At 36.0% G+C, this 15,277-nt stretch overlaps 1 protein-coding gene across 1 annotated transcript; it reads left to right on the forward strand.

Annotated features, from left to right (window-relative positions):
• The first annotated feature begins 100 nt into the window (after nucleotides 1-100).
• Nucleotides 101-14,863, forward strand: DECR1 (2,4-dienoyl CoA reductase 1, mitochondrial). The gene is made up of 10 exons (XM_009697624.1): nucleotides 101-247; nucleotides 3,096-3,298; nucleotides 4,257-4,314; nucleotides 4,451-4,537; nucleotides 7,027-7,174; nucleotides 10,347-10,446; nucleotides 11,768-11,840; nucleotides 14,042-14,188; nucleotides 14,506-14,568; nucleotides 14,663-14,863. The coding sequence occupies exons 1-10, from the start codon at nucleotides 101-103 to the stop codon at nucleotides 14,720-14,722; spliced, it is 1,086 nt and encodes a 361-aa protein (XP_009695926.1). The 3' UTR covers nucleotides 14,723-14,863.
• Nucleotides 14,864-15,277: the final 414 nt, after the last annotated feature.

A 15,277-nucleotide genomic window follows, 5' to 3' on the forward strand; every position in this document is an offset into this window, starting at 1 on the left:
CGGGAGACAGCCGAGAAATCCCCCGAGGGTAGGGTCACCGAACGGTTCTCCTCAGTTCGCGGCGCAGCCCCGCAGAGGTGCGGGCTGTGCTCCCCGGGACATGGCCCGCTGCCCCGGTCTCCTTTCTCTCCCGTTGCAGTACAGGCTGTGGAGGCATTGGTATCGCCCTTTGGTCCCAATAGCAGTTACGCAGTGCCATTTAGGTAAAGTGGTGCGAATGTTGCCGTCCAAGCAGCGGCAGGCTTGCGTGGGTGTTGCTGGAGGCCGTTTGTAGCGAGTTCTGCCCAGGCACGGCGCTTCTTACCAGTGGCTGCTTGTGTGCTTCTGAGGGGCCCTTCTGCAGGGCTGTGGAGGCATTGGTATCGCCCTTTGGTCCCAATAGCAGTTACGCAGTGCCATTTAGGTAAAGTGGTGCGAATGTTGCCGTCCAAGCAGCGGCAGGCTTGCGTGGGTGTTGCTGGAGGCCGTTTGTAGCGAGTTCTGCCCAGGCACGGCGCTTCTTACCAGTGGCTGCTTGTGTGCTTCTGAGGGGCCCTTCTGCAGTAAATTCATGATTTGCTTCCACGCCCTGGATGAGGGTTGTTTTTTTTGTGTATTCATGTTTTGAGTTGGTTTAAAACTGTTCAGTGGCTTCTTTATACCTGTAGTTTAATTTAAAACCTTGACCTTAAATAGTGGAATGATTAAATGGAGTGAATCCTGTCATGGAAACCACTTGTGCAAGCTAGTAATGAGACGATAGCTGTCTCATGAAAAAGTTGATGAATTATACCAACTTGTACTGGCTGCTTGATATCGCTACAGTAGTTTATTAGTTTTGGGGCAGTCTTCCTGCCTGCCCCTGCTGTGACCTGCTTCCTCATCTTCCTCCCCCAGACAGGAGGAAAGCTGCTTGCACGGTTTCTGTAGTGGTCAGCAAGAGGAGTGGGCTCTGTCCATCACTAACAGAGCACCTGATCAGGGACACTCAATACTGCGTGAGGGTTACCTCTGGTTATCTCCTCGTACTGGAGGAAGAGGGAGTCCAAATGCCATCTTGATTTGTGGTCTCTGCTGTGAACTGAAGTTCTCCAGAGGGAGCCTTTCTCTCTCCCTGCATACCTGAAGAGAGGTGAGATGAGTAGGGGGCTACTAAGAAAGACCCAAAAGAGAATATTCACACACGCCTTTCCTGGAGGCTTAATAGTATTTTGGTACTCTCTGAAAATATGAAAATTTTATTTTCAATGGGAGAATTAAAAAAAAAAATCAGTATTTTACAGACATTTGGTGGCAGATCTGATCTGTAGAATTTTGTTATTTCAGAAAAATGCTATGACATTCTTTGGATTTTCCCTTTGAGCTGCTTGTATTCCTTAGAACCACCTTTGGTTTATTTTTTTTCTTTGTGAGAAGCAGTAGCTGAAGAGTCCCAAGTTCCAGAAGGAATCGCTAAAGTACACTTGCTGCATTGCTTTACTTTTGTGATAATTCTAGCTTTTGTCTGAGCTTTACTTTCTTAATTCTCTTCTACATAGTGCCCAGAACTCTTCTTCACTCTTAGTTTTTGTTTCATCATTTCTTTGGAAGGTGAACTCCATTAAATTGGCAGTGTAAATCCATGGTTATTCTCTCTGTTTCCGCCTGTACTACTCATCTGCAAATGTATTATCACACAGAAGGATACACATGCACACTTTCTCAGGCCAACTTTAAGCTGTGGAAAAACACCCGTCCCAGTGCATTGTAGCTGTGGCATGTACAGATTATTCAGCTAACACTAAAAATGTTACCTCTTAAATTTAGTGTTGAAAATGTGAGTTAGTAAATAGAACAATAAATTGTAATACTTTTACTATTTTAAAATAACCTTTCTTCTTTGTGTCAACCTATTGAGCAATTGCGTTTTTTTATTAACAACACCATACAAGAGTAACTATTCAGTCTTCTTTCCTAAAATTATACTAGAATTTTTTTGTGTTCAAATAAACACTTCAAAGGCTCAAATACAAATTAGTATTAGAGAAAATAAATACAACTTACCTTCTTCTAATTTTTTGCACATTGAAAATGGAAAAGAGTCTAGTTTTGTCACACTCAGAAGTGTTTGCAGCTTCAGGTTAGGGTAACGTTTGTATTTTAAATAATTTGGGAATTTCTGAATTACTACTGTGATGCTGCTGTCCCAAAGCATTTCATTCAGTATTTAGTTTAGGGCTTGAGTTAGTTAAGTGTTTTAAGATGCTAGAAATACCCTCTTGCGTGTTTATGCTGCGACTTTCTCGGTGACATTACTAATTTCTCATTGCATGAATGGAGTGTTTTCTTATTAAGGTGGATCACAAGATGTAATACCGAATTTTCTTCTCTTTTCCTATATATTTTTAAATGTGTACTGACCGTGTGCCTTTTTGCAAGGACCAGTTCACTGAAGGCTGGTTTGCTGTAAATGGTATTTCTGCTGGGACAGAGTGTAATGCTGATAGCCTAACCTTGCACAGTTTTGTCTGGGAGATGGCATTGGTTTCCTTAGCAGCTCCATTAATGATTGGGACAGGTCTCAGGGAGTTTGGTTCTTCCCCATTCCCCAGTAAAGAAGAATGTTTCATTGACTACAGTGGTAAAGGATGAAAGCCTTGAAGTTGCTACTGAAGCTTTTGAGTTTGTAAATATATACACATGTAATCTCAAAATCGCATGGATTTGTTAGGGCTAAACTCCTTATGCATGAAGTGCAGTACATATATGAATCTGAAACCCAAATCCTGCTGGGAGTCTGTAATTAGTTGGTAATGGTTTTCCACATGCTATAGTAAAAATCACAGACAGAAGAATAACTAACTTTCAAAATAACAGAAATCATGATTAAAATATTTTTTTTCAGTAGTTCTCTAGTTGGAATGAAAAGTCTAAAAATAGCTCAGGTGCTTTCATAGTCTAGCATTTATGTGAAGGTCCATGTGTTTTAGTATAACACAATCTAATCATTCTTAGATTCAGTTTATAATAAGGCAGTTATGGTTGTTACCTCCACTGTTACAACAAAATCTAATCTTACATAACAGTCCTGTATACAGAAAGGAGAAAAAACTGACTTTCCTCTTTCTTTCTTTCAGTTTTTCAGCCAGGGGCCAAATGTACTGCATCAAGACAGCAGTGGACCACAAGCTGCATTCTTTTCACCTCTTCAAAAAGTGATGTTGCCACCAAATACATTTCAAGGGAAAGTGGCCTTTATAACTGGTGGAGGTACTGGGATTGGCAAAGGGATGACAACAACTTTGTCCAGTTTAGGTGCCAAGTGTGTTATAGCAAGCCGGTAAATATTAATGAAAGGACTTTAGAGCTTTCATTTAATACTGAATGCTGAATAGATCTGTTTTCTTCTTCATAATGGATATTGCTTTCTTCTTCATAAGCTGGATAAATTTATTCTATTTATTCTGTTTCAGTACACTTTTAAATTATAATGTCATATTGTAAATAACCAGAAGCATGCAGATTCATCTACAAATGTCTAATGGTGTAACCAGCAGTAGGAAGAAATAAACTAAGCGCATGTCCGTGAAATGTGTCAGCAAAATAAACGGCCCAGAATGTGAGACATAAATTCAACTAAAGCCTAAAAGAGAACAAAAAATTGACGTGGCCATTAGTGAACATTTTGAATGTTTTATTGCAGGTATTCTCCATACAGATTTGAATTGCAGTAAAGAATTAAAGCCATTCCTCTTAATTCTTATGACTTTAAAAACAGCCCTGATTTTCCCTTAATGAAGATGATCTTCCTACAGTTCTCTTAAGAACCACTACAGTAAAGACTAGAAAAACAATCTAATTTTTAGTTAAAATAAACAAAAGTGTTGTGACATTCGTCCAAACAGTGATTAAGTTATTTGGTTTTAAATCTGAATATGTATGTCCCTTCTAAAATACTAGTAGAGTAGTAGCTGAAACTAAGTTTGTTATGATTATGTACTCAGAATGAAAATATTTTTTCTAGCTTAACACCTTTGATTAGCTTAAGGTAGTCTCTTGCTATAGTCATGTCTGAGTTGCTTTGAAGTAGCTCTAACCAGAAATTACTTAAAGTTTCCTTTCAAAAAGTTAGTGACTAAACTAACTAAAAGCTCAGTTTTCATGAAAATCAGCAATGTGCATGTGCGCACACATATATTTTAAGTTTTAGCTTATATTTGCTCCGAAAAAATCAGATTTTATTAATCTGAATTGTAATTGCATTTAATTGAAATTTAGTGATGTATACGTATTTCTAGGAATCTTGAAGTTTTGAAAGGAGCAGCAGAAGAAATTTCTTCTAAAACGGGCAATAAGGTAAATTTTTACAGAATTGTGAATATCTTAGTAGTTACACTTTAAATGGTTATAGGATTTATGTGCTTCTGTGGGCTTGTTTAATTTGAGTGATACAGTTTTGAAGTCTTACAACTGCCTTTCCATTATTATATAGGTTCATGCCGTCCAGTGTGATGTAAGAGATCCAGTTTCAGTTAAGAATGCTGTTGCCGAAATAATCCAAGTGGCAGGACATCCTGATGTAAGTGTTCCAGTGAAAGGAAAGAACTTTAGTCTGCATTACTGAAAATAACTGCATAGTAGATATGAGAAAAATTACTATCAGAGAAAGTTAATGGAGTCTAAAGAGACACTAGACAAAAAGTGGCAGTACTTCAAGATAAAGCTAACATTCACAGTTAGACTGGTTACTCTGTTCCTGTGGTTCTCAAAATACTTAGTGGCCAAATAGATAAAACATAGTTGTCCTTATTCTATGGACTAACATTTTCTTTGTAAACAGTGGGACAATTATGATGGGATTGTTTGAATTAAGTGGACAGAATATTGCTCTTAAATCCTCCTGAAGAGGTGACTTATCTGTGTTGGTACCAAATTACACATATTGCTTATTAACAGAAGGTCTCACAAATTAGAAATGGAAATAATCATCTTCTTTAGTCCTTGCTTAGCTTATTAAAATATACAAAGAAGGTTCCAACTTGAAGACTAAGTTCTCATGAAATCAAGAAAAAATATCTTCAGTCAAGCTAAGCATCGTTTTTTTAATAGTTTGGCAGAAAACACAGAACTCTTTCCTTCAGACTGTTGCTTTGAGAAGGGTGTTCTGGTGGACTGTGAACAATGATAGGCACCAAATTCTGATTTGATTGTGAAAGAAGTAACTCAGATTCTGCTGTCTGATAGAAAGTCTGATGAGGCTGTTAGCATCGGTGTAAAGGATAGTCAGATTTAAAACTGTTTACTGTAGATGTAAAACTGTCATGTGTGTATTGTAGACACTGTGCGTTCACCAGTAGCTTCCTATAGACAAGAGAACCTACTGAATTCTAAATGTGCTAAGTAGAGAAACTATTTCTCACACTGTATGCTATAACAGTGCTATAAAATAGGGCAGCTCATTGTCCTGATTGGGGGACAACATACTCTGGGTGTTATTTTGACTACTGGTTACTGCAGTTCGTGACCAAAGCACATCATGATCTCCAGGTTTTAAGTGCATGCAGAGAGGGAGGAGACTTCTTCCTGTATATTATGTTTTTAGTACACCAGTAATTTTCTGAATAAATACTTCCTGTTACTTGTTCTTTACAAACATGTACTTGCCCTTTAATTTCATATTCTGCATGTTTGAGAGAGGGTTCAGAGTAAATGGAATATTCAGTTCTTTTTGTTTAGTTTTTCTCTTAGTGACAGACATGAAATGTACATTTATGAATACTGCAAACCTAGGTATCACTGCCACTGTGCATGTGAGGTGTGATCTCAAAGACAGAAGTTAATAGCAGTATCATATTCCTTCTATCTTTGTTTTGTTCATTGTGTCCAAGACCGTTACTCCCAATTAGAAAGCAGTCATTCTTTTGTCATATGGATTGTTTGGCCGTCATATATATCTACATAACTCAAGGATTGTGTCATGCAGTCCTTAGCTCACTAGTTTTATTATTGTGTCTTTGCTATATTTATTCAGTGATTCAAGTAACCTCCTCAGTATCTTGAGGTGTTTGGATTTTATTTTTCCTTTCTTCAAACTCTAGGAAGACCTTTAAATTGTATTTGCCATCTATAGGTATAATTTATGGCTGTTGTATTTTATTTGTTTTCTATTCATGCAATATGTGCTGTGCTCTGTTTTGCTATTGAAAATTCTAATGTCTTAATTTAGCCCAGAAGTTCTTCAGGACAAAGACTTTGTTTTATGTGCAAACCTACCTGAATCTAGGTGCCATTCCATAAGTAATACACCATTTTATTGCTTCAGCACATTATATTATTATTAAATACACAAGATCAGGATGCATAAGTTTTGGTTTAAAAACTGCTTACATGATCCTTAGTCTTTTTTTTTTTTTTTTTTAATCTAACTTCCTAACTTGAAAGGCTAAGCAGATGATACATTGAAAAGTGTCCTCTGCCTCATTATGGTTTGTAGAAAGGCAACAAGTGACAGATATACATCTATTAGAAAAGAGGTTTGTACTGGTTGCCTGCAGTTCGCTAAATCATAATACTCTCTTTGTCACAACTGATTAGTTCTAATATTAACGACTTCCTGTTACGCAGCAGTCAACTAGTCCAAACTTTAGTCATCAGGTTACCTGACCTTCTTTTGTTTTTATACCCATGCATCCATTACATTGAAAATGATATATTCCCTTGGAACTTCGTGGGGACAAACTTTTCTGTTAGGATGTGCTTGAGACACTGTGGAACAGAGCAATGTAAGTCACCCTCTACATTTACAGTTCCTCAGTGCTAGACTAGTAACTACAGCAGTTTGGAAATACAGATAATTTTCTGTTACTGATACGTATCTATGCTGCAGATGTTAAAATTTCTGATGCATTATTTTCTCTCTCTCTCCCTCCCTCCACCCCCCTTTGATAAGGATATTTTTACTTTTCTACCTGGAAACAAAACACTAAGAAGTTCCTTGTAAGTTCTTTGCTTTTCTCTCAGGAGGAGTTATTCTTAGTTAACTCTTAGGTTTTCCTTCATGTGTTTCAGGTTGTGATAAACAATGCAGCTGGAAACTTTATTTCCCCTTCTGAACGACTTTCTGCTAATGCATGGAAGACGATAACTGATATTGTGCTTAACGGTACTGCTTTTGTAACTCTGGAAATCGGAAAGGAGCTCATTAAAGTACAGAAAGGTACCTTAAGATAAATGGTAACTAAGCATTCTGACAGAATATTATACTTGCTTTCTTTGCCTTACTGTTATTATGGCCAGTTTTGAGAGTTTGAAAAGAAACACAATTTTTAATATTCTACATCTTTTCTTCATTTTCAGTAAAGCCATACTTCAATATCGAGAAGTAGAACTGGCTAGCAATTACTTCATGGTAGAATCTACCCTTAAAATTGAACCCAGAGGCCACAAGGTTGAATATAAAAAACTGATTGCAGAGTCTGTACTAGTTGTAAAACGTTTTTAAAGTTTAAAAAATAAGGCTTTGTTTAAAACATATGCTGTTATTTCTTTTGAGCCTTCTGTATTTATGTTGGTTTCATTGAGCAACTGAACATGTGGCATTTATTTAAACGAACAGTAGGTCAGGATATCACTTTGAATTTTCCTCCTACACTTAAATCAATAAAATTCAGTGCTGTGGTATTTGACTAATAGCACTAGAGAATATTACCTTTGAGATAATTTGAAAAATTGACATCAGAATTAGGTTTTATTTTCCCGGGTATAACTCTTAGTTCTAGACTACCTAGGAGTTTAATCCACTATTTTAGCTTTACCTTAAAAATAGGATAATTCTTTGATACACTGTTTAGCCAAAGATTTACTTAACCAGATTACTGTCTTTAAGGGAAAGATAATGTATGCCCTTCTGTGTTATATCATAGAGCATTTACAAAGAACTGCTATCATTTTGTATTATCTTCTAGCTATGAATTGAGAAACATTGAGCTAATTTTTCATCAGAATGACATAGTCTCAAATAACATTTAAAAGCAGTGAAGTATATTATAGTTTTCCATGTGCCCTTATTTCTGAATCCCTTTTTTTAGGTACAGCCATTGTGTTGAAATAATCCTTTTGTATTTGCACTGTATTTCTCTAACTCGTGATTTAGCTGAATTTCTTCAAAACTCCTCCCCAAAAAGTACTCAGTGAGTTTATACTATTTAATGATGACAATAGAAAGTTAATGTTGTTTTGATAAGTCTGTGACAGTTTTGGTCAGTTGACGAGGTATTTCCCACATATATTTTAGCGGCACATAAAAAAATCGTTTTGTCCTTTCTAGTGCTAATGTTCTTACATTAAAAACCCATCCCCAACTCTGACTTCCTATATCATTATAGCAAACTATTGTGATAATTTGCTTTATGGCCTTCCAGATGCATGCACTGTCTTCCTGTATTAATGTGAAATACAGCTTTAAAATTACCTTTGTCTCTGCTGCTGTTGAATGGAAAAACTACTTTCCTTGCTTCCACTCTCAAATTCAGCAAAATCCAGAAGTGATTCACCCTCATGTTGTCTCTCTCCCTTTCACTTCTAACGTTTGAAAACGCATGATTTATTTTGCTATTATTTGCATGCCTTCTTTCTAGGGGATTCTGTCTGTAAGTAAGACACTGTATTTAAGTCTTTCTTTAAGACAGGTTTTTGCAAGTGAATCAAGTATACCTGTTTGTCCTCTCATTCTGCACCTTAATTTTCTTTTTCCTTGCTTGTTTTTTTTAAGTTTGAGCAGAGACCTTAGTTTCTGAAGTGATGGAGATGCTACCCAATGCAAATACTTTAAAACAGTCTATGAGGATTCTATACATCTGACAGTTACTAGAGCACTGGCGCATCCTTTGGGTCTGCAACATGACCTACGTTAAACCTAATTTAGTAAATAATAAAAGTGCTCTGCTTTTAGACTCTTGAGTTTATACTGGTATTTAGAAGGGGTTTGTAATCTACTAGTGCATTATTTATACACTAAAATTTTACAAAATGAGAGGACTTAATTGGTTAGATATTGTCCATTTTATGAACATAGGCTTTAGAATAAAAATTGTGTATGAACTGAAGTGTACCTTAAACTTCAGAGCTGTAAATTTGTCGTTTTTGCTTCTGTGTTAAGTTTACACAACTCATCTCTATTTAACCTATATGTTAAAAATTCTGTGGTTTGATTCTCCAAAATGTATAATTAACAATCAACTCTAGGTGACTTCGGGGTTGTTCTGGTTTTTTTGCCTGTGTTGATTTTTCTTTTCAAAGTCTCTCACTGTAGACTGCTTTTTTATAAATAGGGTCCATGGTTTCTGGATATCTGCTGGCATTTCTGTCAGTGCTTGTTTATGGTTCTCTTTAGTTTCTCTTGTGTAACATTACTGTAATTTTTTAACTGAGTCTCTACTTCATTGCCACATACATTCTCTCAGTCACATATATTGTTTTAGAAATATCCCTTGGGTAGCTATTCTAATTAAATTATTTTTAAAATACAGTAAATAGAACAGTTATTTTAGTTACTGTGGCATAAACTGTCACCCCTTGTCCTCCATTTTCCAGTTACAGTAAGTTCATGCTAGTCATTGCTCAGACAATTAGAATTTGCAGGCTTCTATAAAAGATTAAATAGTTGCAGTTTCCATTATTTTCCATAATGTTTTTGCTAAATCTGTTATAAAATATAACATATAAAAGAAAATGGTCTTTTTATAATAACAGTTTGTCGTGATAATAACGGGAAAAAGTTATGCAGGTTAACTTTGTCATAAGCTCTACTGCAGAAAAAGCTTCTGAAAATTTCTTAAAAAACCACTTTTTTTCTGCATAAACTTTACCTCAAACCCTAAACTGTGTCATTTTAAGATTATGCCAAACCTAAGTACTAATGCAGATTTCCCCCCCCCCCCCCCCCCCACCCCAGTGAGGAATTGGTGAAATTAGGAAAAATTACCTGGTTAGTGACTACTAGGCTAGGGCATCTTCTAAAAGGACATTGTAAGATCTTAGGCCTTCATGCCAGTTAGACTGATTTGCACATGTAAATTAATTATCAATGGAAGTCTGAGGGTTTAGACCTTTGGAGCCTAATCAATAGCTATTTGCACTTACATGGAACAACTCGTAACATTCATGGAGAAGAGGGAATTGAAATAAAAAGGCTTGAAAGCAAAGCTTCCAAGACTGGATTTTCAAAATATCTTCTTACAACCCACAGTGAAATGGCATCCCTAATACTTGAGCTGCAAACTTCTGTACCACTGAGGTTGCTTTTTACCTTAAGTTCAGATTTTGATCTTCATGCATATTTTGTTTGTTTGATGTGTTGGATTTTTTAAAAATGTTTTTGCAACTTCCAGGAGCAGCATTCCTGGCTATTACAACAATTTATACAGAGAGTGGTTCAGGATTTGTGGTGCCAAGTGCCTCTGCCAAAGCTGGTGTAGAAGCAATGAGCAAGTGAGTAATGTAGGAGAATGTGCGTTCTGCTTTTCACATCCCTGAGGTGGGGTAATTGGTCTGTAAAAATGGAGCTAGTTGGTATAGTCCTCCTGTTTCATTGTACCACGAGAACCTTCCAGCCTCCAGTATCCTAGCAAGAAAATAGTATGCTGACAGATTCTTGCAGAAGGAAGTATTAACTGCTATTATTGTGATGATTTTTATCACGAGGATGAGATAAAGACAAGTGGAACTACTTCTTCTGGCAATAGCAAGTTCTAAAGTTTCAGTTAGAGTTTTGATAATCAGGTTCTCTTGCATTCTCATAGGCGAACCAGCACTTAAAGACAGGGACCTGTTTGAGGACTATAGTGCCTTCCATGTCATAGGCGAACCAGCACTTAAAGACCTGTTTGAGGACTATAGTGCCTTCCATTTTCTTTTGTCTCAGGAAGATACGTGCTTGTATTTGAGTGGAGTATACTGTTGCTTCACCTATCTAGTTTTATAAAGAAATGTGTTTCCTATCACTACTTTAAATTAAGGTCTGCGCTTATACTTAGTTCAGAACAGTATCATGTGACATACCCATGTTACTCAGCAAACAAAAGGATTTCTGTCATGATTAACTGTAATGCAGTCCTTCATAGCAAATAGATCCTCCTCTGCACTTCAACAAAAGGAATTGAATAGTTTGGCAGCCTTTTAGTAACTAGAATTTTTTATCCAGAAAAAAATGAGGGTATGAGTGCTAGTCTTGATTTCTGTTCTATAGAGCTGTAACGGAAGTGTGTACTTCTCAGAGACTTTATGACCCAGCTAATTCGTTCACCATCGTAGATGATCTATGTGAACTACTTCTTATGCAAAGAAAATGTTGCCGTAAAGCAAAATTATTCTACTGGTCTCATTTTAGAATGTAACCTCTGGTTTGTGTTATTTCAAAACGTCTAATGTGAAAGTTGTGTTGAAATGTTAGAAGTGTGTACTTGTGGGATAGTCTAAATTACCAGAGAAGGACGGTGGCCTGACAGTTCTTTGTCAAGGAGTTTAGGTGCCGAAATCATCTGTATGATTTGCAAGGGAGGAAGAATGGTCCTTAATGTTGCTTTATCTATGATGCATCTATTAAATCAATATTCCTCCGTTTATGAATGTGATTTTTTTTCTCTGAAATCTTTTTGTTAAGAACAGACTCCTTAAGTAGAAATGCCAGTTTCAGGAAATTTCTAGTATTTACATGTTTGATTCAGTTTTAAATAACTTTCTTTTTTTGCTGAACAGCGTTATGAAAATACTGTGTTTAGAATATTGATGCATTCTGTTAATGATTTTTTAGGTCTCTTGCAGCTGAATGGGGTAAATACGGCATGAGATTCAATGTGATTCAACCAGGTCCAATAAAAACAAAGGTACGTAGCATGAAGTGAAACACAGCCTTGAATATCCTTTGTAGTACAGACTTAACTTTAAGATAGTCTAACCTTTTCTGTAACTGTTAAATTCAAGTATGATTTCCTTGGTAGTTAAGAGTGTGCTGGAATATTGAACACACTACCTCCCAGTTCTTTTGTAAAATAGGATTTCTTGAACTTCTGAAACCTGCCACTGCCTCTTCTACTACACTAAGATAAATTAAACCTTTTTTTAATGTTTCAAAGAAGTGATACATCAAAATATTTAATGTTCAGTCTTATCAACTGTACATACCTAGTTTGTTAAACGAAGTGAATTCTTACAGTGGAGTGGAGTAAAAGTGCCTATTTATGTCTGAACTCCTAATTTTTAAACAAAACATCTCATCAATTCAAAAATTTCAGTGTCTCTTTTAGGTATATAGGAACAGAATCTCACTAGTTTTGTTGAAAATGACAAAACTAGAAAGAGAAAAACTAAATCAGCAAGGAAGTGTGAGGCTTTGATATAAGCGAAAAGGAGGACTGGAGGGTTTGGAGGAAGTAATCCAGACCGGCTGGAACAGGAAGAAAAAAGAAAGCAGTCCTGCAGGAGGAGAGAGGAGCATCCATTTCACATTGAATCAAAATATTACAATTATGAGCAGCAACAGTCACTAATGGTATTACTACTACCTGTAAAATGTTTCATAGTTGGTTTTGCTGTTGTTTTGGGGGTAGGGAGTGCAGAGTTGCTTCTTCCACCCCTCCTTTTATTCCCCCCCCCGCCTTGTTTCCTCTTGTCAATATTAGATACTACACTGGACAGCTCAGTTTTACCTTTTTTTGGCTATAAAGAAAGATAAATGGCAGTATCAGCAGGGTTACAAGAATGTTGAAACACCTTTATAGGATCAGACCAAAAGTCCTGCAGGCCTTGTATGTGGTGGATTTTTAGGCAAGAGTAGAAGAAAAACATTTAATGACATTTCTTCTTTATGTCTGCAGCCTCTGGCAGTCTGTGGCCCAGGGAGTTTGATACAGTTGATATCTCCTCTTCATATTGTAATCATCTTAATGGATTTTTTTCTTCCATTAGTTTGTCCTGTTCCTTTTTGATTCCATATAAACTTTTGACATTCACTAGATCGCATAGCAAGATCACTTTGATTCATAGATTCTCATAAGTTTTGGCAAGTTAATGGCTTTAAATGTCAGTATTGCTATCTCCTGTTAATGTTTCTGATTTAAACTAATAGTGTATATGCCACTGGAGATGCTCTGTATTCTTAAAAAAATACTACGTTTGTCATGCTGGTTCCAAGTTAAAATTTCCCTGAAAGCATAAAAAGGCAGACTGGGTTTACTTAAAACAGCATATTGCAAAATCAAGGCTTTCTGCCTTAGGGGCTACATCCATATCTTTAAAAAACCACCATTGTAAGTCATGATAGGAAAACAAAAAAAAACATAGAAGCACAATACCATTACACTTATAGACTGACATTTAAAAACATGGCAATAGAAGACTTAAATGATGTGAGTACAGCCATGATTACATAAATTACAGTGTGCTTTAACTCATAACTTCAGTAACTTAACATAAATGTTACTAATACATTTCTGATTTTGCCTGAGGAGGTTGTTTCCTTGTGGAGGAGCCAGGAAGAACAAAAACCCTCTTCTATTTCCCATGCTATTCTAAGCTATTCAAATACTAAAGCTTCCAGTGACTTAGTTTAGATCCTGCCATTGCTGCAATTTAAGTGAACTTTATTTTTTTGGTTCTTTTCAGTTTTACTTTGGCACATATAATTTATTTATTTCACTTTCCTGCTCCTCCTTTCCCCTTGTTCCTCTCTCCTGTCCATGCAGCAATTTGGAGTCTTGCCTGTTTCCTCAAACATTTATCAAGGGTGTTTGGGAAACAAAGATTATTAACCCCTTTTGTTTTTCGTAGGTAGATGGTGGTGACTGTCCCAAACGTGTTAAATTCCAGCTTACCATCCTCAGTAGATGCATGTCAGTGCAACAGGGATAAATTATTTTCTATTTCCTACTTTCTTTTAATCCTACTGACAAAGAGAGTGTAGACAGTTTACTCACAAATGTTAACTTCCATATTGTTTATGCGGAGTCAAATCTCTGTTGGATTTTAATTTCCTGTAGTTATAATGTAGTTATAACTTTTTTTTCCAAATGTTTCTCTTCATTCTCAGGGTGCTTTTAGCCGCATTGACCCAACAGGCTCATTTGAGAAGAAAATCATTGAGAGAATTCCTTGTGGTCGTCTGGGAACTGTAGAAGAAATTGCAAATCTTGCTGCCTATTTATGCAGTGACTATGCAAGCTGGGTTAATGGAGCAGTGAGTTTTGGTTGATCTTGTTTATCCAATTAACCTGACGTTGGTATGAGTTTTGCTGATACTTTTTAAAGCCCTGGTTTCAGAAATGAAAGAAAAACTGTTACTTTGAAATTCTTTACAAGCATTATTAACCTTTTAATTGTAATGCATGGTAGTTAGTACCTTTAAAGAGAACTTCTAAAAATGATTGAATTACATTATTTTGAGCATGAGGTTTTCTGATCCAAATCAATAAAAAATTACTTTCAGAGTTCGTAACACGGGAATGCTACAGAAAAACTCACTGTTACTAAATACACTGCTTATGCTTTTTCTAGGTTATTAGAATGGATGGTGGAGAATATGTTTCTATAGCAGGAGAATTCAATGATTTGAAGAAGGTATTGAATTCCTTACTTGCCATTTTGCATTCAAACAAATACTTAGATGTGTAATTATATGGAATTCCAATAAAACACTCTTTTCTTTTATTAGGTTACCAAAGAGCAGTGGGATATGATTGAAGCAATGATTAGAAAAACAAAAGGATCTTAAAGTACATAACTGTATGGTGAAGATTTTTGGAAATGAACCACTACTTTTTCATGAGTATTATTTCATGAGAAATTACAAATTGAGAAATAACCTTCAAAATAATCTTGTATGCTAATTACAATAAAATATTTTGAAATTGTCATATTTTGCATATAGCATGTATATTTTTACCATTTACAGTCTAATCTGTTGCCAATAGTGAACAACAGTTGCTCACTGAAATTTTATTGTCCTTTAGATTATGTCTTCTACAGCCATGCCACGGTCTACAATTAGCCTTTTTTTTTTTTTAATATTTCAGATATATGCAAGTGTCTCTTAATATTGTAATTCCACTAGCATTTCAGGACTATCATAACTGAATATAATTGTTAGTCTGAGGAAGAAACTAAGAAATTAAGTCCTAATCTTCACACTTCAGTAAGAAGTCCTAAACTTGCAAATAACAAATGTTTCAAGTTATCAGCAGGACTACGTACACTGAGATAGGATATAACTCCTGTGGTAACTTAAAAAATCTGGAAATACGTAACCATCTTGGTCTCATCTTTTGCT

Source organism: Cariama cristata, unplaced genomic scaffold (genome assembly GCF_000690535.1).
Source record: "Cariama cristata isolate BGI_N322 unplaced genomic scaffold, ASM69053v1 scaffold32883, whole genome shotgun sequence".
In the NCBI taxonomy this organism is placed as follows: Eukaryota; Metazoa; Chordata; class Aves; order Cariamiformes; family Cariamidae; genus Cariama; species Cariama cristata.

Bases quoted from the DNA above. Each gene is read 5' to 3' on its own strand.
- DECR1 (XM_009697624.1), top strand. From the start codon at position 101: ATGGCCCGCTGCCCCGGTCTCCTTTCTCTCCCGTTGCAGTACAGGCTG. The intron at 14,189-14,505 runs GTGAGTTTTGGT...TGCTTTTTCTAG, and splicing joins CAAGCTGGGTTAATGGAGCA to GTTATTAGAATGGATGGTGG. The intron at 14,569-14,662 runs GTATTGAATTCC...TTCTTTTATTAG, and splicing joins AATTCAATGATTTGAAGAAG to GTTACCAAAGAGCAGTGGGA.